Source organism: Carcharodon carcharias, chromosome 6, assembly GCF_017639515.1.
Source record: "Carcharodon carcharias isolate sCarCar2 chromosome 6, sCarCar2.pri, whole genome shotgun sequence".
Lineage (NCBI taxonomy): Eukaryota > Metazoa > Chordata > Chondrichthyes > Lamniformes > Lamnidae > Carcharodon > Carcharodon carcharias.
Genome location: NC_054472.1, coordinates 51,265,044 through 51,290,993, shown reverse-complemented (window position 1 = coordinate 51,290,993; position 25,950 = coordinate 51,265,044). Strand labels below are relative to the sequence as shown.

General features: G+C 39.7%; 1 protein-coding gene across 2 annotated transcripts in view; it reads left to right on the top strand.

Annotated features, from left to right (window-relative positions):
• Positions 1-25,370, top strand: part of fbxl2 (F-box and leucine-rich repeat protein 2) — a 221,297-nt gene extending 195,927 nt beyond the window's left edge. For both annotated transcript variants that reach the window (XM_041190237.1, XM_041190238.1), the window contains 2 exons: positions 12,118-12,330; positions 24,131-25,370. In XM_041190237.1, the coding sequence (XP_041046171.1) occupies positions 12,118-12,330; positions 24,131-24,238 (321 nt within the window). In that variant the 3' untranslated portion in view covers positions 24,239-25,370. The remainder of the gene's footprint in view (positions 1-12,117; positions 12,331-24,130) is intronic.
• Positions 25,371-25,950: the final 580 nt, after the last annotated feature.

The following is a 25,950-nucleotide window of genomic DNA, read 5'->3' as shown; positions in this document are numbered from 1 at the left end:
CTCAACAAGGCATTTCCCCCGTCCCAAGAGTTCCTCTATACTTTACAGGATCTTGAGAGTTCATTCACTTCTCCTGGGACCAAACAAAGGTGGGCCACAGCTCTCAGAAGTTCACTTTGATTCTTCTCCATTTTCCTTTCTGAGGTATGAGATTTCTCAAGGTCCTTCCACCAGCATCCGGCTAGGCAACTCTCCTTAAGGGACCCTCAGTTGTGAACCTTGACTCAAATGATGGGTCATACTCCACTCTTGGTGAATCTAGCTCAGAAATACCCCTGATTTCTGACAGCTCTCTGTTCCTGGTCCACAGCTGCTTTACAGCTTCTGGTAGATTCTATCGATCTACAAGTTTGCAAGCTGTTCCAGTTTGACATAAACTGTGTGTTTCAAAGCTGCTCCCAAGCTGATTGGCCGTTCCTGTGTGAAAGCACACGGGTAAACCCAAAGCAAAAGGGTACCTCCCTGCATAATCTATTTCCATAGCAACATGGCATACCTGGGATGTTCCAGATAGAAATCCAAACCAATTGCCTCAAACTTTAAGCCTGTCCTTCAATGTGAAAAGTATCTGGATACTCTTAAGACCTTCCCTCGTTTGCCCATTGCTTTCAAATCTTTCTTAATTTTGGAACCACATGAATAATTTAAATCCCTTATGCAGACAACTGTAGACATCTGGCCTCTACCAAGAAACTCAAAAGGGCCGCCTATTGTTTACTGTTTTCCCACTTCCAACTCTGACCTTATTAAATAAACACAGACCACCCCTTTGGTTCCTACATGGATCATGGCAACTGGATTCTCCCACTCCCAGTTCCCCTCCAACTAAGATATTTTTAACCTGGCATTTGGCAGGCAACACCACCAGTGTAACACCTGGTCACAACTGCAGAAAACAGTATCTAACCCCCTGACTGTGCCATACCCTGTCACCACTACATTCCCTTTTGCTCTCCCCATTTGAAAGGGCTGGTGAACAATGTTATTGTGGTCAGTTTGCCAATCCACACTGCAATCCTTGTTTTCATCCGCATAGGTGGAAAATACTTTGTACCTGTTGGTCAAGGCTTCTCCATCTCTGTATCCTGGATTCCATTACCTGCTTGACGCACAGTCACACCCTCCTGTCCCTGACCATTGTCAATTCTAAAGTTCTACTTAACCTAACTGATGGGACTGTCTCCTGGAACAAAGTGACCAGGTCACTTCCCCCACCACCAAACATTCTGCAGTGTCTGCAGCTCAGATGCTGGCTGGGCATGCAGATATGGTTGTCCAAGCAATGCCCCTCCACAAATCCCCATGAATTGCAGTAATGACAAGCACCTGTCGTGACGTATCTGTCTAACCTTATTTATTTGATTAGTTAATTAATTACTAATTTAGTAAATAATAGTTGCCCAGCTTGGGGACAAAGGAAAAACACTCAGCAAACACTAGAAAACAAGAAGAATAAGGACAACATTTTTCCCATTCTGCTCTGATGTCTCAATTCAAATTTCTGACATTAGCACTCTGTTTATGAAGCACTCAGTTTTCTGATACTGTGCTCCATACTCTCCAAATTTCTTTTCAAAATCAGTGCAGTTAGATGTTGTGCTTATCTACTGTTGCTTGCTTGTATACTGTTTTGTCAATAGATGATGTCTTGTATAGTTTCCTTTATTTTCTAGAAACCATTTTTCTCTTCCCTAATTTTTGTCAGTCGTTTTCTGTTCTGATCCAAGAATCATTCCAACAACAACAAATGTTACACTTCAGCTTTCACCTTAATCCCATGTTTATGTCCCAATCATCTTATTTCACTATCTGTAAAATTTAAAAGTGAATAGATTCAGTTTTTACTTCCTGGTTTGCTGTCTGTGTGAATACTTCAATGTGTTGGCTACATACCCTACTTAATAACACCACCGTGTTAATTATTTGCTCGTATGTAGTGCTGGGTATTAATTGGGCATTCAGTTGAGTCTCGTATGAATGGAAATAAACTAAAATTGTGGTTGTTGTGCTAGGAGGTATATGCTTGCAATGTGTAAGTAACTCCAAATTAATTTAAACTTGTTAGGATTGTCCCCAGTTCTATCCTCTTCCAACTTGCTTTCTGGAATAGAATATGGCAGCAGAAGATGGTTGCCTAAAGGTAAAGGCTGGAAGGTAAGAAAAATAAGTTCAGACAGGGAACTACAGTCCTAGTAATCATTGTGAAAAATGGCAGAGAGCAAGTGTAAATTGTTGGGATGTGGCTGCTCTCCGATATTTTTTGAGTCTGAACCAAATGAAGTGGATATGAGGATTTAGGTTTAAATAATGCAACTACTGCTATGTTTTCAACAGTGGCTTGGTAGTACAGAATTGAATATTGCTGAAAAGAGAGACATGCTGCTGAAGCTGCTCTGCTATGAAGAAGAGTCCTATGGACTCGAAATGTTAACCCTGTTTCTCTCTCCACAGATGCTGCTAAGCATGCTGAGTTTTTCCAGCACTTTCTGGTTTTATTTCAGATTTCCAGCATCTGCAATATTTTGTTGTTATAGAAAGACATTTTGTAGATGTATTGACCAGATTTAGTCTTTCTACAATAGTATATAAAAGGACAAAGGGGTTCATATAGACAAAATCTTGGAGAAATGGATAGGAACAGGAATTGGGTTACTAGAAAAGTTTTTGGACTGATAATGGAGAAGATTTTGTGGGTGACGAATTCAGAGATGTGTGTGACAACATGAACATCATGGTCATGAATACCACAGCTGAAAGTCCTTCCAGCAATGGATTCTGTGAAAGGAATCAAAAGGTGATCAATGAAATACTGCATAAAATTTTATCTAAACAACCACACTGCAAGTTGACAGTCATCCTGACTTGGGGGCTCTTGCAAAAAATGCACTCCAGAAGGTACAGTGAAATCCTTGCGTTCTGTTCTGCGTGATAGTTCTCCCACTCCAGAAGGTACTACAGTTAGTTGAATTTGTTCTGCACATTTGAATGCTTTACACACAGGGAGACGGGTTTTTTCAAAGCTGAGGTCATGCAGAAAATTTGAGGAACGCTGAGGCATTGTGATAATACCATCCGGACCAAATTTAATTTGGGAGATTTGGTGTATTATACAAGGAAGGGTCATAAGGAATGGGAAGGTCCTAGGTAATGTATTCAAGAGGTAAAAGGGAGGAACTTAAAACAATCACACTCACAAGGGAAAAGGTACTTGGAAAACCAATAGAGTTAAAGGCTGACAAATTCCCAAGAGCTGATGGCCTGCATCCTAGGGCCCTAAAGGAAGTGGTTGCAGAGATGTTAGATGCATGGTTGTAATCTTCCAAAATTCCCTAGTTTCTGGAAACGTCCTAATGGATTGGAAAATTGCAAATGTAACACCTCTATTTAAGAAAGGTGGGAAACAGCAGGAAACTATAAGCCAAGTTAGCCTAACATTTGTCATAGGGAAAATGCTAGAATCCATTATTAAGGAGGTAACAGCAAGATATTTAGAAAATCATCATACAATCAAGCAGAGTCAACATGGTTTTGTCAAAGGGAAAATCATGTTTGACTAATTTATTAGTCAATTAGTATTTATTTATTAGTAACAAGCAAGGTGGATAAATTGGAACCTGTAAATGTGGTTTACCTGGATTTCCAAAAGACATCTGAAGTGCCACATCAAACAAAATAGGAGCTCATGGTGTAAGGGGCTAACATATTAGCATTTATAGAGAACTGATTAGCTAACAGCAAGCAGAGAGGAGGAATAAATGGGTCATTTTTAGGTTGGCAAGCTGTAACTAGTTGCAAGCCATAGAGATCAATACTGGAGCCTCAACTATTTATGATCTATATAAATGACTTGGATTAAAGGGGTGAATGTACGGTAGTTAAATTTGCTGATGACACCAAGATAGGTATAAAAATAAATTGTCAAGAGGACATAGAGTCTATAGGTTATACAGATATCGACAGGTTAAGTGAGTAGTCAAGAATTTGGCAGATGGAGTACAATGTAGGGATATATGAACTTGTCCACTTTGGCAAGAATAGAAATGCAATATGGAGAGAGAGTGCAGAACATTGCAGCACAGAAGGATCTAAGTGTCCTGGTACATGAAACACGAAAAATTAATATGCAGCTACAGCAAGTGATTAGAAAGGCAAATGGAATGTTAGCACTTACTGCAAGGGGAATCTAGCATAAAAGGAGATAAGTGTTGCCACAGCTGTATAGGGCCTTAATGAGAACACATCTAGAGTACTGTGTACAGTTTATTTAAGAAAGGATATAATTACATGAGAAGCAGTTCAGAGCAGGTTCACTCAACTGATTCCTGGGATGAAGGGATTATCTTATGCGGAAAGGTTGAGGCGGTTGGGCCATTGGATATTAGAAGAATGAGAGATGATCTTATTGACTTTAATCTCCATGTAGATTGGGAAAATCAAATTGGCAGAGGTAGCCACGAGCAAGAATTCATTGTGTATTCGGAACAGTTTCTTAGAACAATATGTTGTGGATCCAACCAGGGATCAGGCTATTTTGGATCTGGTAATTTGTAATGGGGCAGGTTTAATAAATGATCTCAGAGTCAAAGATACCCTAGGTGACCATAACATGGTGGAATTTAGCTTTTGGTTTGAGAGTGAGAAACTTAGTTTGGAAACATCTGTGCGAAACTTAAATAAGGGCAATTACAAAGAAATGAGGGTAGAGTTGGCTGGAGTGGACTGGGAAAGGAATTTGGCAAAAAAGATGGTTGATGAACAATGGCAAACGTTTGAGAAAATAATTCATGACTCACAACAAAGATATATATCCCAGTGAGGAAGAAGGATTGTAGGAATGGAGTAAACCAACCACGGTTAACCAAGGAAGTTAAGGATAGCATCAAAGTGAAAGAGAAACATTCAATGTGGCAAAGTTTAGTGGTAAGCCAGAGGTTTGGGAAAGTTTTAAAAACCAACAGAAGATGACCAAAAATAATAATAAAGAGGGAGAAAATAAACTTTTAGGGTAAACTAGCAAATAATATAAAATGGACATCAGGAGCTTCTTTAAATATATATATAAAGGAAGAGAGAGACCAAAGTTAATACAGGCTCCTTAGAGAATGAGGCTGGGGAAAAAATAATGGGCAACCAGGAGTTGAATAAATACTTTGAATCAGTCTTCATGATAGAAGAGTCTAATAGCATACCAAAAATACTAAATAATTAAGGGACAAAAGTCAGGGTGGGGAGGGGGAAGGAGGAAATAAATACAATAACTATCACTGGACAAAAAGTACTAGGGAAACTCATGGGGCTAAAGACCAATAAGTCACTTGGACCTGATGGGTTGCTTCCTAGGATATTAAAGGAAGTAGCTGCAGAGATAGTGGATGCTCTGGTAGTAATCTTTCAAAGGTCCTTAGATTCTGGAAAAGTCCCAGAGGATTGGAAAACTGCCAATGTAACACCCTTATTCCAAAAGGGAGGGAGACAAAAAACAGGTAACAATAGGCTAGTTAGCTTAATATCTGTCATTGGGAAAATGTTGGAGTTCATTATAAAGGATGTAACAGCAGAGCATTTAGAAATGCATAATCTAATCAAGCAGAGTCAGCACGGCTTCATGAAGGAGAAATCAAGCCTGACAAATTTATTAGAATTCTTTGAGAAGGTAAGAAGCAGGATCAATAAAGGTGAACCAGTAGATGTAATATATTTGGATTTCCAAAAGGTGTTCGATAAGGTACCACACATAAGGCTGCATGATAAGAGCCCATGGTGTTGGGGGTAGTATATTAGCATGGATAGAGGATCGGCTAACTAATAGACGACAGAGTTGGGATACGGAGACCATTTTCAATTTGGCAACCTGTAACTAGTGGAGTGCCACAGGGATCAGTGCTGGGGCCACAATTATTTATAATATATACTAATAACTTGGATGAGGGAAATGGATGTACAATCGCTAAGTTTGCGGATGACACAAATAGTTGGGAAGGCAAGTGGTGAAGATGACCAAGTCTATAGAGGGATATGGACAGGTTAAGTGAGTGGGCAAAAATGTGGTAAGCCAGATGTGGAATATAATGTGGAAAGTGTGAGGTTATGCACTTTGGCAGGAAGAATAGAGGAGCTGAATATTATTTAAGTGGAGAAAGACTGAAGAAAGTTGCAGCACAGAGGGATTTGGGAGTCCTTGTGCATGAATCCCAAAAAGCTAGCATACAAGTTCAGCAGGTAATAGGTAAGGCAAATGGAATGTTGGCCTTTATTTCATAGGGAATGGAGTATAAAAACAGGGAAGCCTTGCTAAAACTGTACAAGGCACAAGTTAGACCACACCTAGAATACTGTGAACTGTTTTGGTCTCCTTATCTAAGGAAAGATATACTGGCATTGGAGGCAGTCCAGAGAAGGTTCACTAGGTTGATCCTGGGTATGGAGAGATTTTCTTATGAGGAGAGGTTGAGTAGGTTGAGCCTCATTGGAGTTTAGAAGAATGAGAGGCAACCTTATTGAAACATCTAAGATTCTTAGGGGGCTTGATTGGGTAGATGCTGAGAGGTTGTTTTCCCTTGTGGGAGAGTCTAGGACCAGAGGGCATAATCTCAGAGTAAGGGGCGCCCATTTAAAACAGAGATGAGGAGGAATTTCTTCTGAGAGTAGTCAATCTGTGGAACTCTTTACTGCAGAGGGCTGTAGTAGCTAGAGCATTAAGTATATTCAAGGCTGAGATAGATTTTTAATCAGTAAAAAAAATCAAGGGTTATGGGGGCAAGGCAGGAAAGTAGAGTTGAGGTTTATCAGATCAACATTGATCTCATTGAATGGCAGAGCAGACTTGATGGGCCGAATGGCCTACTTCTGCTCCTACACCTTATGGTCTTATGGAAGCATATAATATCCTGAGGAGAATTGACAGGATGGAAGCTGAGAGGGTGTTTACCCTTGTGAGGAGTCTAAACCAGGACACAGTTTAAAAATTATGGTGCTCCCATTTAAAGTGAAGATGAGAAATCTTTTCTCCCAGAGGGTCATTAGCCTGTGAAATTATCTTCCCCAGGGAGTTGTGAAGGCTGGGTCATGGAATATATGAGTGAGTTGGATTTTTGATCGACAGGGGAGTGAAGGGTTATGGGGGGGTAAACAGGAAAGTAGAGCTAAAGCTGCAGTCAGATCAGCTATGATCTTTTTGAATGGCAGAGCAGGCTCAAGGGGCCAAAGAGCCTATTCCTGCTTCTAGTTCTTGAGTTCTTGTGTAAATGGTCATGATTGGTAAGATGGCGCTTATCAAACATGGCAATCAAACTGTTAAGCTTCATTCTTCACAATCAGAATTAATTACAAAATCTTGTACTCTGGGTAGCTGATAGAAGTATATGAGGCACCTTGCACCTTGCAAAGTGCAAGGTAAGGTTGTGGATTGACCTTGCTGGCTTGAACCAAATATTGAAGAGAGAAAAAATTTCTAAAATTAAATGGGTGCATGCAATTCATTAACTATTTGATTGTTCTACAAAAGGAAATGCATGGACACAGAAATTGTTAGGGGTTCTAAAGGAGGGGCATCTCGTAATGTAATGCTTTCTACAGAATATGGAGGTTTTTAATTTATGGTTTTGAAATTTTGGTTATGCACGTTAGCTGTAACTTTTATCCAAAGAAAGACAGGAATCTTTTAATTGTATATTATATGTTTAATTGAATGCAGGCTCTGGGCCCTCATTTGAGCCCACATAAGTAAGCACAATAAAACTATGGTTGTTGGGTTAAGGTGTATCCTTGTAATGTGTAATTCTAAATAAATATGTGCATGTGTAAATATTGACTCCAGTTCTGTACTTCACTAACTGGCTTTCTGGAATAGAACACAGTATTGCTCGATACTCAGAAACCCTCCTTGGCTTGGTACCAGATTCAAATTGACATGGGGACACCCATATCACAGAGATCGCTAATCTTTGGGCTGCTTCAAGGTCAATGGCGAACGCCACTGCTTCGCGGATGACTGCAAAATCCAGCCCAATAGCTGCTGCACCATGGCCTTGAGTTATCTTGGCTTTACAAGAAAATTGCATTGAAACACATAATGGTGGATCATGGAGAGACTTTCAAAGTGTTTTCTCCAAAGTCTTTTACTGGTCAATAACCACCCTTACTCAAGCATTTGCACTTCTATATTCAGTTGCCTACCTTTCTCCCCAGTAACATCTGAATTCTTTTCAGAAATTATTTGTACAATTTTGAATTTTTTATTCATTAAAAGGTTTGCAATCACCCTTGGAAATGTTTACAACACAGGAACTAGCCTTTTGACGCATGGTATTTACTGGCTTTTTTACTAAAGCAACTCAACACTAATTCAATTGACCTGCATTCTTCATATACCCCTGTATATAATGCAATCCACCTCTCAACTCACGTAGAATACTTCTTCTTGGCTATCATGGAATTGAAGTATAGTTTACTCCAGCTTCTAGTTGTATTTTAATTGCATTGCATTAAAATTCTCATTCTAATTTGGCTTTGTTCTTCCCTATCCATATAATCTCCTCTAACCCAAACCCTTCACATATCTGTGCTCCTCTAATTTTGGGCTTTTGCGCACTCCCAATCATAATTGCTCCATCATTGGCAGCTGTGCCTTCAGTTGTCTAGGTCCAACTCTGGAATTCCCTCCCCAAATCTGTTTCTCTACCTCACCGCCCCCTTTTAAGACACTCCTTAAAACCCACCTAATCTGACCTCCTCATGTGGTTTGGTCATATTTTGGTTTTTTAATACTCCTATGAATCACCTAGGATGTTTTATTACTTTGAAGGTGCTATATTAGCTGTTGTATCTCTTCATGAAGTACTGTCTACATCCCGATCTGGCAATATTTTGCTGGTTTGTTTTAATTTGTTTTGTTTTTGTCTCATTTTCTTTTCTTTTAGACAGCAGCTATTCAGGAGCTTGCCATTCCCACCTTCTATAAACACATTCTCTTCTTTACTTGTCCCATTGCTGCTTCCTTTGGCCTTCCACCGTGAAGCTTTTCGTCATTTAATCTCTCCTGCCCTTCCCTATTACAGACCCTCCCTTTTGTTCTTTTTTCTATTGCACCCACATCCACCCTCTCCACCGCACCTGATCAAAACCTATTAAATTTGTAATCTTTCCTAGTTCTGATGTAAAGTCACAGACCTGAAATGCTAACTCTTTCTCTGTCTCTGCGGATGCTGCTAGACCTTCTGAGTATTTCCATCATTTACTGTTTCTCACATTTACAGCATCTGCAGTATTTTGCTTTGAGACAAGTGAGCCACGATTGAAAATTTACTCCCAAGAATTACATGAATATTTTTTCAGATGAGGCACAGGCCTAACAAAGATAATAGCATACAACCACATATATTTTGACCTGTTTTTGATTATACCTCTCTGAAGCACAATGGGATACTTTTCTGTGTTAAAAACGCTGTGTGATGCAAGTTGTTGTTGTGGAGGGTCGGCTTTGAAAGCGTGCTGCTTGTGCCCAAATGTTGATTTTCCAGGTTTAGCTTGATGAAGCTTTTGGAAGGTGGGGCTTTTTTTGCACACCATTAATTACCAACCAGTGCTGGGTTTGCATCATCTGTTATTTTTACATGTATCCAGGGAGTGGGATTGGCAAGTTAATGAGGAAGGGTTACAGATGAAAAGCAACAGTTATATATCTAATAGAGATGTTTCTCAAGGTCTTCCTATATCATTGACGCGTGCAATCTCATTCCTGATCCTTCATTGGAGTTAGCTAGACTAGTTTCTTTGCCTTTATTTCCATTTCATCCAGGTTATGATGATTGAACTACTACAGAAGTATTCTTGACTGGTACACAGGGAGGAGAGTTGGGGATTATTGGTAAAACCCAACAGTGGTTTCCCCTACAAATGTTAATTTGTTGCCTCCTACCTTGTGGGTTTGAGTGAAACATCCCACTCGAGTGTAAAGGTAAATTGGAATCAAAGTTTGGAAGGCAAAACTGTAGTTGTAGGCTGGCTTTAAACAGTTTGGTATAGTCATGGTACATTCCCAAGAGTGGCAAAGGTAGGACAAACAAATCCAGAGCTCTTGATTAATGAAAGATAGAGAAAGAACAAAGTGTGTATGACAGATGTTAGGCTGATTTTACAAGTGAGAACAGCCTGTATATGGAAAGTTCACAGGGGAAATGAAAAAAGAAATAAGCAGCAAGTGTGTGAGAAATTATGGTAACCAACATAAAAGGGAACCCAAAAATTTCCCAAGGGCACATAATTAGTAAAATAATGGTAAAAGCAGAAGTAAGGTCAATAAAGGGGCCAAAAAAGGGATTATGCATGGAGGCAGAGGGCATGGCTGAGGCACTAAATGAGTGCTTTGTATCTGTCTCCCTCAAGGAAGAATATTTCAAATTCATAGTAAAAGAGGAGGTGGTTGAGACATTGCAGTCTAAAAATTGGTAAAGGATCATTAGAAAGGCTGGCTGTACTTAGTCACTAGTATCTGATGAAATGTATCTACGGGTACTGAGGGAAGTACGGAGGAATTTGTGGAAGCACTGGTTGTAATCTTCTAGTCCTCCTTAGAAATGGGGATAGTGCCAGAGGACTGGAGAATCTCAGATGTTTACCCTTGATCAAAAATGGGTGTAAGGATAAACCCAGCTGCTTGCAGGCCGGCCAATTTATCCTCGGTGGTAGTAAAGCTTTTAGAAACAATAATCTAGGATAAAACTAAGTGATTTGAACAATTGTGGATTAATTAAGGAAAGCCAGCGTGGATTTAAAGGCAAACCATAGACTAACTTGATTAAGTTTTTTTTGATGAAGCAACAGAGGGTTGATGAGGGTAATGCAGTTGGTATGGACATCGAAAAGGTATATGATAAAGTGCCACATAACAGGCTTGTCAGCAAAGTTGAAGCCCATGGAAACAAAGAGACAATGGCCACATGGATACTAAGTAGTCTGAGTGACCGGGAACAGACATTAGTGGTGAATGGTTGTTTTTCGAACTGGAAGAAGGTTTATGGGGTTCCCCAGGGGTCGGTATTCGAACTACTGCTTTTCTTGATCTATGTTAATGACCTAGATTTGGGTTTAAGAACATAATTTTAAAATTTGTAAATGACACAAAACTTGACAGTATTGCAAACTGTGAGGAGGATAATGATAGTCTTCCAGTGGACGTAGTCTGGTGGAATGGGCGGACACGTAGCAGATGAAATTTAATGCAGAGGTTTGTGAAGTGATACAATTTGGTAGGAAGAATGAGGAGAGTCAAAAAAACAAAGGGTGCAACTCTAAAGGAGGTGTTGGAGTAGAAGGATCTGGAGGTAGATGTGCATAAATCATTGAAAATGGCAGCGCAGGTTGAGAAAGCTGTTAATAAGGCACACTGATCCTAGGCTTTATAAGTAGAGTATAAAAACAAGGAAGTTATGGTGAATCTTTTGAAACGTTTGTTCAGCCTCGATTGGAGTATTGTGTCCAATTCTGGGCACCACACTTTAGGAAGGATGTGAAGACATTGGAAAGGTACAGAAAAGATTTGCGAGAATGGCTCTGGAAATGAGAGACTTCAGTTGCGTGGATAGATTGGAGAAGATGGGGCTGGGGAGAAGAGAAGGTTGAGAGGAGATTTAATAGAGGTGTTCAAAATCATGAAGGGCCTGGATGGAATAGAAAGGGAGAAATTGTTCCCATTGGTGGAAGCGTCAAGAACCCAGAGGGGGCACCATTTTAAGGTGATTAGCAAAGGAAGCAATGGTGCATTTTTATGCAACAAGTGGTTAGGATCTGGGATGCAGTACAAGGGAATTGGTTAATTATCTAAAGAGAAGATATTTGCAGGATTACAGGGAAAAAGCAGGGGAGTGGCACAAGCTGAATGGCTGTTAGAGAGAGCCAGCATGGACACAGCAAACCAAATGGCTGTCTCCTATGATGTGACCATTCCATGATTCCTTTGATTCTTAAAGATAAGGATTTCAGAAGTAGGCTGTGAAGTAAGACCTTCAGCAGTAATATTCTTTCGCAGTTTAAAACATACAAACCAACAAAATAAAGACTGCTGATGATACAGTTTTTGTAACATGAAACACATTTTTAGTTCTTTCTTTTGTCTTGCAGAGCTTATCTCACTGTGAACTGATCACAGACGATGGTATCCGTCACCTAAGCAACAGTCCATGTGGCCATGAAAGACTGCAGGTTGTAGAACTAGACAACTGTCCCCTCATCACTGATGTGACACTTGAACATCTGAAGAGCTGTCACAACCTGGAGAGAATAGAATTGTATGACTGTCAACAAGTCACTCGAGCAGGAATCAAAAGAATAAGGGTAAAGAACAACTTTAGCTCAACTTTATTTTTGACGAGAGGTGTCTATAAGAAGTCAACAATTGAACTTTAGTGCTTGGGTTGAGTGGTAAATGTTACAACTGATATTGTACTGAGACCAGGCATGTCTTAGGTTTGATGCCCATCTGATCTGTCTTAGATGATTTGAGCAGGCCAATGCAAAGTGTTCCTTTCCAGAACTGAACTTGAATGGTGAAAACAGATGAGCTTCTTCGTATTTATCATCCAGTGACCCTTCCCTGTAGTATGCTTGTGTAGACATCAGGTGAGGAGAGATTATCCTGAACGCTGATATGATCTGTAGTTAATTACTCCATGAATAGTACTTCTTTGAAGTAACCCATGAAGAAGAGACAGAAGGGTCATCACCAAAAGAGGACAGAAGGGGAATTCTGGTCAAGAGATACATCAGAGTGAGCAAAAAGAAACTTGTCTATACAGTCGAGTATCCTTTATCTGAAAACCGAACACATCCAAAACAGCACTTTTTTTGAACCTCATTGACCTTTAGCACAGGAAGTCTAGTTTGTCTGCACTGTTTATCTTGCGATTTTTGTGGTGAACATGTCAAAAAGAAACTTATTACAGGTACCCTGCATTTATTATTGTGATACATCTTACTTTCCTAGCAATTTTATTTACTTTAGACTATAACTAACCTAGGCTTAGGCTATTGTAATATAAATTTATATACAGTATCCGAAAACCAAAATTATCTGAAATCCGAAATATAATCTGCCCCGAGTGTTTCAGGTAAAGGATACTCAACCTACATATTTGTGTAAGTGCTGAATTCTTCAGCTAGAAATTAGTCTCTGGGGGCTATGTGAAACAGGCAGTATCAGATCAGTTGGCCACTTTACACAGTGTCTGATATTTAATTCCACTGACTGCAATAGAACTGAATATCAAGTGTTGTGTATAACAGGACTAATCCAACACCACCTGTGATAAATTTCTAGCCACTTAGGTCTAGACATTTTATATTATGTGCAGTGTAGGGAGCCTGATATAAAACAAAGATGAGAGGTTTCTCTGCAACTTAACACCAACTCGTTGATTTTCTGTTATGAAAATGCACAATACATATTTCTATAGTGCATTTCTGCACCTTTTACTTACACAAGCCTGGAAAGTAGATCTAAATAGAAAGATATTTACATGCCTCGTTAGCCTTGATTTTTGTAAGGGGATGGGAAAGGCCTCTGTGAGCCTGAGAGCAGGTGGTGGACCCAGACATGGACCTGAAATTCAGTCAGGCAATCAACACAGATTTTGGGAATGAAGAGCATGCTTGACAATGGAACTCTTTGAGGGGTGACATATACTGCAGAGGGAAATTGTGTGAAAAATGAACTTGGAATTGTACTGGTTTTTCCACTAAAATCTTACTTGGATGATCACAAAACTAATACCTTCCATGAACCAGTTCAGTCGGACAGCATAATAGAACATAATCATTATTTTATTTTTATTAAAAAGTATTCTTTGAGGTATTTAAGAGTGGTAATCTGTTGTGGTTTTATTAATGCAGCTGAAAATGAAATCATTACCAAGAATAAGCATTTTAATAAGGGCGTTCAGTACTAAGCCAGATTTAAAAGCATTGAAAATGACGTTTTAAAAAAACCATATTGAATAATTAATTCCATCAGTGTACACTAGTCAGTTTCTTAATAAACTAAATATATTGATATAAGAAAACACCTAATTCGTGTCTGTGCGCCTAAGAAAATTTGCACAATTTGAAGAGTTTTCCTGAACCAGCATCATCTCACAAGTTCAACATGAGGACATGGCCAGTTCTGATCCGGCAGATTGAACCAGTGTCAAAGCCTGTGGATAACACAAACCTTTGAAATTTTGCATGTATATTTCACTATATTTTGTGCTGGTTTAGTTGATTCCACTCGGATTATGCTGATATAACTAGCAGAATTGAAACCACAGATTGTTTCCAATGTTTGATGAATTTAAACAATGCAACATAGATCTGAGATAAAAGCGAAAAACTGCGGATGCTGGCTATCCAAAACAAAAACAGAAATACCTGGAAAAATTCAACAGGTCTGACAGCATCTGCAGAGAGGAACACAGTCAACGTTTCGAGTCTGCATGACTCTGTTGAAGAGTCATGCGGACTCGAAACGTTAACTGTGTTCCTCTCCGCAGATGCTGTCAGACTGACATAGATCTGAGCTGTTTAGGATAGAGAACAGGAGAAGCTGTTTTACATAAGAGAGTTATGAGGCTGTGGCATGCACTACCTGCATTAGTGATTAAAGTTGAAACTGTGTTAACACTATGAGAATGGATGTGTTTAAAGAACTGTGGCATATGTCTGTGCTAAAAGCTGATTCTGAAGGAAATATAATGTTGAACATTCCAATACTAAAATGTTTTTAAATTACAATCATAATATGTGCCTTAAACAGATGATTAAAATGTAGATTACAGAATTTGCCATGAAGTTTTTCAAGTTTTTTGTTACTAAGGAGGATATTGTTCCTTTTGATCCTAATAATTTACTCCCTTTGCTGTGTGTATTCTCTTATGATCCAGTGACCCACATTTCCAGAGCACAATCCAAAACTTCTGAGATTTTAAGTTTTGCTCAGTCTTCTGTTTGTTTTCAGTCATTTATGAACAGGTCATGGTTTGGTAATCATTAGTTAGTATTTAAATTAAACATTCTCCTTTTTATTTGGACTCATAGACATCTACAGCACAGAAGGAGGCCATTCAGCCTATCGTGTTCTTGCCAACCAACGAACATCCAACTACACTAATCCCATTTTCTAGCGCTTGGCCCATAGCCCTGGAGGCTATGGCAAGACAAGTGAATATCTAAATACTTCTTAAATGTTACAAGGGTTTCAGCCACCCTTTCAGGCCGGGAGTTCCAGACTTCCGCCACCCTCTGGATGAAAAATATTTCTCCTCCACTCCCCTCTTATCCTTCTACCTCTTGCCTTAACTCTATGTCCCCTGGTTATTGACCCCTCTACTAATGGAAAAAGTGCCTTCTTATCCACTCTATCAATGCCCCTCACAATCTTATACACCTCTATCACGTCCCCTCTCAACCTTTGCTGCTCCAGCGAAAACAACCCCAGCCTATCCAATCTTTCCTCATAGCTCAGACCCTCCAGCCCAGGCAGCATCCTGGTAAATCTCCTCTGCACCCTCTCCAGTGCAATCACATCCTTCCTATAATGCGGTGATCAGAACTGCACACAGTACTCCAGTTGTGGCCTAACCAGTATTTTATACAGTTCCAGCATAACATCCCTGCTCTTGTATTCTATGCCTCGGCTAATAAAGGCAAGTATCCCACGCGCCTGCTTAACCACCTTATCTAGCTACCCTGCTATCTTCAGTGATCTGTGGACATGCACACCAAGGTCCTTCTGATCATCAGTACTTTCCAGTAATACCATTCATAGTGTAATCCCTTGACTTGCTAGCCCTCCCCAAGTGCGTTACCTCACATTTTTCTAGGTTAAATCCATTTGCCACTGCTCTGCCCACCTGACCAGTCCATTGATATCCTCCTGCAGTTTACGACTATCCTCCTCACTATTTAACACCTTACCAATTTTCGTGTCATCCGCGAACTTCTTGATCATACCCCCTACATTTAAGTTCAAATCATTTATGTACACCACAAACTGCAAGGACCCCAGCACCGAGCCCTGTGGAACCCCACTAGAAACAGACTTCCAATCACAGAAACATCCCTCTATCATCACCCTCTGCTCCCTGCCTCTCAGCCAATTTTGGATCCAATGTGCCACTTTGCGTTGGATCCCATGGGCTCTTACTTTCTTGAATAATCTGCCATGAGGGACCTTATCAAAAGCCTTGCTAAAGTCCATGTAGACCACATCAAATGCATTACCCTCATCAACACTTCTGGTTACCTCCTCAAAAAATTTGATCAAATTTGTTAAACACAACCTTCCCTTAACAAATCCTTGCTGACTATCTCTGATTAATTCATGTCTCTCCAAGTGCAGATATATTCTGTCCCTCAGAATTCTTTCTAGTAATTTCCCCAACACCAAGGTTAGACTGACTGGCCTGTAATTCCCTGGTCTATTCCTTCCTCCCTTTATTAATAATGGAACAACATTAGCAGTCCTCTGGCATCTCACCTGTGGCCAGTTGAAAGTTACTGCTTGGGCCCCTGATATCGCTTCCCTTGCCTCCCTCAACAGCCTGGGATACATCTCATCTAGGCCTGTGGATTTATCCACTTTTAAGGCCGCTTAACCTGCTTGTACTTTCTCGTTCTCTCTCGCTCTATGTTGATTGCCTGTAATATTTCACAGTCCTCCACCCTGATGTCTATACTTGCGTCGTCCTTTTCCATTGTGAAGACTGATGCAAAGTATTCATTGAGGTCTGTACCCATGTCTCCTGGGTCCACACGCATATTACCTCTATGGTCCCTAATTGGCTCTGCTCTTTATATATTTAAAATACCCCTTTTGGGTTTTCCCTTATTCTACCCACCAATGTTTTCTCATACACTCTCTTAGCTTTCCTAATTTCCTTTTTAAGCTCGTCCCTGCGCTTTTTATACTCCTCTAGGTACTCTGCTGTATTGAGCCCTTGGTATCTGCTATAAGCTTCTCTTTTCTTTTAAGACATGTGTAGGAAAGATTTCCACTGTTGGCTGGTTATAGCAAAATTGTAAACACGCCTAAAAATAATTTACGTTTTTACAACAAATAGTAAACAACTAATTGCCACCTTGACACCCAAATAAGAACTATTCTGAATGATACTTTGCTACAAAAGTGCAACACTGAGACCAACCAAAAGAGATCGGAGCAAAGTAATGACTATTATTCATTATACAGAAGAACCATCTGGCTAAACATGAGACACTCTTGTACCTACTTAAAGCAAAATTAAAAATAAAAGCTTCCTTGACTATTTTCTAAAGGGCCACTGGTCCTTTCAATACAACTGGTTAGGCTGCTCCATGCTGCACAGTGCATATTCCACCCATTTAATCTTGAAAATTGTCACCAAGGACTGAAAAATGCATGACACAGGTCTTGGGTTTCAGGGGGCTCCTTCATCCGATTTTTTTTTTCTCTAATTGCTTGCTGCAAGGCAAGAAATAGATGGCTGGCAATTGAAAATCACTCCCCAGTGTACAATGAGTGCTGTGTGTGAATACAGTGTACTGCTGCATCAAATTGCCTTAGATTCCCGCTACCCTGGCTCGCAAATAAAAAGCAATGTGTTGGGTGAAATATCAGAGCAGAGGGCAATTGATACCTTTGGAATCTCCATGTTAGTCACTATTCAGCGAAAGAAGTATAGCGAGGAAATTTGAGGAATCCATGTGAAAGTAGAGAGAAAACCAATGTAACAGAAAAAGAAGGTATGCAAACCTTCAGAGAAATGAAGGAAGTCTTCTAAAACCATATGATATTGAGAGAATGCAGAGAAATTGCATATACAAAAGAATTCAGGAGATGGAAAGAAAAGTAAATGCAAATATGATAATAGAGAAAAGCCACAAGAAAGAGAATATGCTGGATATGTATTAGGGGAGCTGCAAAAAAAAAAGATGACTGGTGTGATTCCTAGCTTGCTGTTTCATATTAGTCGTTAGTTTCATTTTCATGTTGCCCATCAGTGTCGTGTACTTTTGTACTTTTTTTCCACATAGGCAGTACTCTTCTGTCAACTATTTGTAATTCCTTCATAAATCGTTATACAGCTCATTCAAGCCCAGTTTCATTTCTAGTATAGAGATTATTATTTTATTCCAGTATAAAACATAGATTAAAAGATTCAACAAATATAACTGATTCCAAATCTTTTCCTGTACTGCAAAAATTGTTCTGTTTTTATTTAAATTGACAGGTTACAATACTTTGCTAACTCTTGTATAGTTTAAAAACCTTGCATGCACAACCATAGCTCATTGACTCTGCCATCTAACAATGTCTCCTGAAGGCTGACGCTTTGGATTCCTACAGTGTGAACTGGCATAATGGTAAAGGAAGCCATTAAAGTGGGAACAATGATAAGGAATGTGGTAGTGGTAGAAGATAGTGTAGTCAGATGCTGTTAACCACAGCCTTGACCTAGAGTTCCAAAGCCTGTGTTGCCTGTCCAAGGCATCATCTTATGGTTGGAGAAGAACTTTGACGGGGAGAATCCAATTGTTGTGGTCCATGTAGGAACCAATGACGGAACTAGGAATGAGGTTCTACTGAGGGAGTTTGAGGAACAAGGGTACAAATTAAAAATTAATAATCTCTGAAGTACTACCTGAGTCATGTGAAAATTGACATAAAGTCAAAGAGATTAGAGATTTAAATGCCTGGCTGAAAGAGTGATGTGGAAGGCAGGGGTTTCAATTCATTGGGCACTGGCACCATTTCTGGGGAAAGAGGGAGCTGTTCGTTTGGGACATAACCCACTTAAACTAAGCTGAGACCAGTATCCTTCAAGTTGAATAACTAGTAGATAGGGTGATATAAATTAATCAGGGGAGGGTGGGTTCAGTTAAGGGTAAATTCATAAGAGAAGAGTGTTGAGCAGAGTAGTTATTGGGTAAAATCAAGCAGATTGTATCAGAAAGTTATTGGAAGTTTAACTGTAGAAGGGCTTTAGCAACTAAAGCCACGTCAAAGAAAAACAGTAAAAAGTTGAAATTAAAGGTGTTATATCTAAATCTATGAAGCATTTGTAACAAGACAGATGAATTAATGGCACAAAAAGAGGTAAATGCGTATGATTCAGTAGCCATTACTGAGATGTGGTTGTAGGGTAATCAAAGTTGGTAATTAACTATTCCAGGGTACTTGATTTTTTTAAAAGATAGGCAAAATGAAAATGGAGCTTCGGTAGCCCTGATAAAGGATGAGTTAAAGGCAGTAGGCAGAAAGGAACTGAGTCTCAAATTGGGATGTAGAATCTGTATGGATGGAGCTGTGGATACCAAAAGGTAGAAAACATTGGTGGTTCTAGTTTATGTGCCCCCCCTAACAGTAATCATTGTATTGGACAGATTATAATTCAGAAAATTATTTGCGCATATAACAAGGGTGAGGTAAAAATTGTGGGAAACTTTCTTCATCTTGTAGACTGGCAAACCAAATTGGCAGAGCCGCTTGGAGGAAGAGCTTGTTGAATACATTCAAAGCAGTTTTCTAGAACAGTAAGCTGAGGAACCTACAAGCTAGGTCTAGTATTGGGTAACGAGACTGGGCTAATTAGAAATCCCTTCTAGTAAAGGTGCCTTTGGAGAAGAGTGATCATAATTTGGTAGAATTTCATATTAATTTGAATGTGATGTGGTTAAGTCCAAAACTAGGGTAAACAAAGTCAATTACAGAGATATGGAGGTAAGTTGGCCAAAGTAGATTGGTAAGTTAAATTTAAAAATGTGATGGGCAGCAAACAGTCACATAAAGACTCAGTTAAAGAAAAAGAATCACAGTTCTCAACTAATAAACATTCCCTTGAGGATTGAAAGCTTGACTGGGAAAATGGTAGAGAATTGGCTAACTAGAGAAGTCAGAGATCGAATTAGATTTAAGGAAGAAGCTTACAATTTTGCCAAAAGAGTAGAAAGTAAAAACTTGGGAGGATTTTCAAATCACAAAGCATACCTAAGAAATTGATGGAGGGAGAAAATAGAATGAGAGTAACCTAGCAAGAGCTATAAAAAGAGATTGTAAGAGCTTTTACACATATACAAAAGGGAAGAATGAAAGGACATTTGGGTCCCTTTGAGACAGAGGCAGAGACAGGAGAAATTATAAGTGAAGAAATTACAGACTGTATACAAATATTTCCTGTCTTTACAGTAGAAGACACATCATACTGTGAATTCTGGGAAGGCAAGGGTCTAATGAGAGTTAGAAACTTTAGTATTAGTAGCAAAGAGTATTAAAGACATTAATGGTTCTAAAAGCTGACAAATCTCCTGGACCCTAATGGTGTACACCCTAGAGGCAGTTGCTGAGATAGTGGATGCATTGGCTTTGATTTTCCATAATTCCCTAGATTCTAGAATGGTCCCTGTGGATTGGAAGGCAGTAAACATAGTCCTGCTGTTCAAGAAAGGAGGAAGAGTGCAAAAATGAACTATAGACCAGTAAACCTGACATCAGTAGTAGGGAAGATGCTAGAATCTATTGAATGTGTAGTAACAGGCCACTTAGAAAATCACACTGACTTTTTTTTCTTTCATGGGATGTGGGTGTCGCTGGCAAGGCCAGCATTTGTTGCCCACTTCTAATTGCCCTTGAGAAGGTGGAGGTGAGCTACTGCCTTGAACTGCTACAGTCCATCTGGTGCAGGTACACCCACGGTGCTGCTGTGGAGAGCATTCCATGATTTTGATCCCGCGGCAATGAAGGAACAGTGATATGGTTCCAAATTGGGATGGTGTGTGGCTTGGAGGCCTTGTCCTTCCAGGTGCTAGAGGTCAGGGGTTTGGAAAGTGCTGTCAAAGGAACCTTTGTGAGTTGCTGCAGTGCTTTTCTGTATACAGTACACACTGCTGCCACTGTGCATCAGTGAGTGTACGTTTAAGTCGGTGGATGATGTGCTGGTCGAGCTTCTTGAGTATTATTGGAGCCACACTCATCCAAGCAAGTTAAGAGTCAAGAGTGCGTTACTCCTCCCAAATTTACAGCGTATAACCTCCTCTTGTAGCCACAGTATTTACATGGCTGGTCCAGTTCAGTTACTGGTCAATGGAGAGTTGGTTAGATTCTCTCTTGTTAGACATGGTCATTGCATGGCAAATGTGCAGCACGAATGTTACTTGCCACTTATCAGCCCAAGCCTGAATGCTGTGCCAGTCTTGCTGCATATTGGCTCAGACTGCTTCAGTATCTGAGGAGTCATAAATCATATTGAACATTGTGCAATCATTGGTGAACATCCCCACTTCTGACCTTGTGATAAAGGGAATTCATTAATGAAACAACTGAAGATGGTTGGGCCTAGGACACTACCCTGAGGAACTCCTGCAGTGATGTCCTGGAAACTAGATGATTGGCTTTCAACCACAACCATCTTTCTTCATGCTAGATATGACTCCAACTAGTAGGGAGTTTTGCCTTGATTCCCATTGACTTCAATTTTGCTCGGGCTCCTTGATGCCACATCCAGTCAAATGGACAGAATCACCACTGCTTTATGAAATTGTTTGCAAATCTATTAAATAATGTCTTGTGGGTAACTAGCAGGGTAGATAAGTGGAGCCAGTGGAAGTAGTATATTTTGATTTTCAGAAGGTACCACTCGAGAGGTTGCTGCACAAAATTAGGGCTCATGAAATTAGGAGTGATACATTAGCATGAATTTAGGATTGATTAACCTACAGAAAATAGAGTAGAAATCAACAGCTTATTTTCAGGATGGCAGGGTGTAACTAGTGGAATGCCACAAGGATCAGTGCATGGGCCTCTGCTATTGACTCCCTTTATCAATTTCTTTGAGGGGCATGAGTGCAATATATCGGTGCTTGCTGTCAATACAAGGCTAGCTTGGAAAGTAAGCTGCAAAGAGTTATAGACTGGTTAAGTGATTGGGCAAGTAAGTGGCAGAAAAAGTATAAATTTGGATGAATGTGAAATTATCCACTTCGGGAGGAAGAATGGACACAAGTAAGTGCTGGCATTCAGAGGTATTTGGGGGTCCTTGTGTAAAAGTCACAAAGTTAATATGCAGGTACAACCAGCTGTAAGGAGGGCCAGTGGTATGTTAACCTGTAATGCAAGGCTTCAGGGGGGGTGGGGAAGAGGGGGGTGCAGGTGGACTTGCAATTTTATAGGGCTTTGGTGAAATGCACCTGCTGTATTGTGTACAGTTTTCATCTGCTTACCTGAGGAGGTATATACTTGCCTTAGGCAGGTGCAGTGAAGATTCACTAATTTAGTTTTTGGGTTGAAAGTGCTGTGTAAAACAATCTTATGTTCATCTAAGTTTAGAAGAATGATAAGTGACCTCAAATGCATTAAATTCTCAGAGGGCATGATGAGGCTGTTCCGGTTTTTTTTTTTACAAAGTGCTTTTCTTTAAGTCATTCTTAGGATGTGAGCATTGCTGGCAAGGGCAACGTTTATTGCCCATCTCTAATTGCCTTTGCCTTTCACCACCTCAATGTTCAAAGCACTTTACAGTCAATTCAGTACTTTTGAATTATAGTCACTGTTATAATGTAGGAAATACAATAGTTCACTTGTGCAGGGAAGACTCCCACACGCAGCAATGTAAAGCAGTGTCATTGATTTTTTTTTTTTACATCCAGCTTGAAGAGTAGATGTGACCTTGGTTTAATGTCTCATTTGCAAGATGGCACCTTTGACACTGCAACAATTTCTCAGTACTGCACTGGGTGTCAACCTAGCTTTTGTGCTCAAGGGCAGAAATTTTTGCTCGGTGGGCAGGTGCGCACCTGACCCGCTCGAGCGTGAAATATCGCGTGTTGACATTGGCTGAGCATGCTGATGTCAACACGCAGTCATGCGATAGTTCAGTCGGCGGGCGCACTTTGGAGCCGGCAGCATGTCCACCAACAATTAAAAGGCCTGTTCAGGCTATTAATTAATCAATTAAATAAAATTTTTGGCAGCCTGTTCAACCTAACGGTTGGCAAGCAGGTGAAAAGGCCACGTGGCCTTTGCATTTTTTTGGAAACTTCATCCACGGATGGGATGAAGTTTCCAAAAGCAAAAGAAGATAAAATAAAAGTTTTAAAATTAAATTAATAACATGAGCAGGGACATGAGGGGACATGTTTTATTACATTTTTATTTTCATTTAAAGAACGCTTCATCTCCCTGAGGCAGCTCTGTGCCTCAGGGACATTATGAAGTGCTCACTAGTGTGCATGCATGAAGTTAGCGCCCAGCCCGCTTGCGTCCCCCCTTGCACAGCCTGCACTCAGCGCTGCCGCTCGTGTTTCACGCAGGCGGGCCTTAATTGGCCCGCCATCTACCATGAAATCACAGTCCATTCCCAATCGTGAGCAGCAGTCGGCCATCTTGACCGAGCTCACCTGCCAAGGGCAAAATTCTGCCCCAAGTTTCTGATGTGGGAGTTCAACCCGTAACCTGTGACTCAAAGGTGAGAGTGCTACCAATTGTTGGAGAGCCTAGAACTAGGGATCGTTGACTCAGGATAAGGAGTTGGCTGTTTAGGACCAAGATAAGAAATATTTTCACTGAGAGGCTTATGAGTCTTTGGAGTTCTTTACCCCAAAGAGCTCTGCATGTTGGTTCATTTTGTACATTTAAGACAGAGATTGTTGGATTTTTACGTACTAAAGAAATCGGGCATTATGGGGACTAGGACAGGTAAAGTGGAGTTAATGTAGAAATTCATCAATGATATTACTGCTTGGCTGAGCAGACTCAATGGGCCATATGCCTACTTCTCTTTATGTATTAACATTGCAAAGGTGAATCAAAGGTTGGCATTTCTGATCATGCCTTGTAAACTTATACTCTTGTAATGGAGAAACAATCTGCTGGAAACACTGAAATGAAAACCGAAAATGCTGATAATACTCAGCAGGTCTGACAGCACCTCTGGAGAAAGAAAATGTTTCATATAAAAGATCATCGACCTGAAACATTAACTCTGTTTTTCTCTTCACAGATGCTGCCAGACCTGCTGAGTGCAGCATTTTCTGTTTTGATTTTGGATGTCCAGCATCTTTAATATTATGCTTTTGTATTAGTCATGGAGACACTGAAAATGTTTTGTGCTCTCTTCACTCTTTCTAGGCCCATCTACCAGACATTAAGGTTCATGCTTACTTCGCCCCAGTTACCCCTCCACCTTCAGTGGGTGGCAGTGGACAACGGCTATGCAGATGCTGCATTATCCTTTGACATGAGGCTTTGAGTTCAAGAAATACTGTGAAAGTGAGTTGTTCTTGCACTGGTGATCTTGAGACTCCTAATTGGGGAAAAAGCTCTTGGAAGAAATCACTACACAACCTGATTTAACTCCACGTCAATCTTACTGAAAATAGCAAGGTTAATGGAGAAAGGTCTAAATTTGGACCAAGAGTTAAAGGGAAGGTTTGGAGTCTTTGATATAGAATAAAGCCCCACCCATGTTGGTAATGCTTCCATTTAAAGTCCAATACAAATCCTGTGTCCTCTCCGCCCTCCCCACCATTACCTTCAAAGTGATAATCATGCTGTGATGAATTCAGTGTTCAGTAATGGTGCAGACTGCTTCACTAACCAATTGCATTGTAATATGTCAGGCATGTAGCTGATGAAGTCAAATTGGTTAATGGACCCCAGGCATCAGAATATTGAAAGGTGTAAAGTTTGGGATCATTCTTTTATTTCTATACATGTAGCTGTGATATTAAAGGAAAGATCTTTGTTTGGCAGCAGTTAGGTTCACAAAATAGTGAGACTGCACTTTTCCAATAGGGCAGACATTTTCAGTATGTGACCTGATTTGATAACTACATGTGTTGAACATCTTGTTTGAGCGGGATACAAATCGGTAGTACTTTTCTGTGAAAACGTAATCTGTTTATCTAAAGTGGCTTGCAATATTTAACTGGATCTGAATATGAATAAGGCATGATTGTTTCTAGGATTAAAGCCAATTTTAAAGCTTCATCCACATATCCCAGTAAAAGTGTAATTTTGGGATTCAGAATAAAAGACTGTATATACACAGTGGTCAGTGAATGTTTCTGTTTTCAGTCCATTTTTGCAGAGGGGCACTTTACAAGTCTTTCTACAGTAGGAATTGTAAATTCATATTAAGACATGACAGAATCAGATTAGAATTTATTTAGTCTAAATTTACCTAAAAGACCTTTTGTCTTAAATCTTGTGGTGAAAAGACAAAGTTTATATCCAAAATATTGATGTATACATTAGAAATTAACACAACTGGATTCTTATCAAATGTGTTTATAACTTTACTGTAAATCTTACAATCATACTACTAAAATGTAATTTTAAAAAATGGAATAAAGTAATAATTACAGTTTCTCTGTCTAAGCATTTCTCTACAGTGAAGTTCAGCAAGTTGTCAAATCTGATGGAATCAAAATTTAAATTTACTGTAACCTTGAAGGGGACCAATAATTTAATGAGAATGCAGTTAAATTGTAGCTTTTCTATAAAAATATTATGGGTGTGACTTCCGCACGAACAATCACAACGCTTTAGTGATGCGGGATAAAAACAGGTTTGATATCAATATTGAATCTGAGTGTATATTCAGTGCAAGTGACATTTTGGCTGTAATAATGTAAAACTATAAATTTAGCTTTCTTCTACTGTATCATTAACAATCATGCATTTTTAGATTGCTGTTTTCATTAATTTATATAACTGCAGCAAAATTGTTCAATCAAATGTTTTGTGCACTTAGATTTACAGGATTTATTTTTGGTAGTTGAGTCAGTTAATAGTGTTTAATAAGTTAATCACTAGACATGTGGTTAATTGGGAATCCAATTGCATTTCGAATTGGTAAATAGAGAAAAATAGCCACTGTTAAGCATGTGTTCTGATTACTCAACTTGCATGGTGGATGCCAATGAACTTTAATCTTTTTGTGGGTT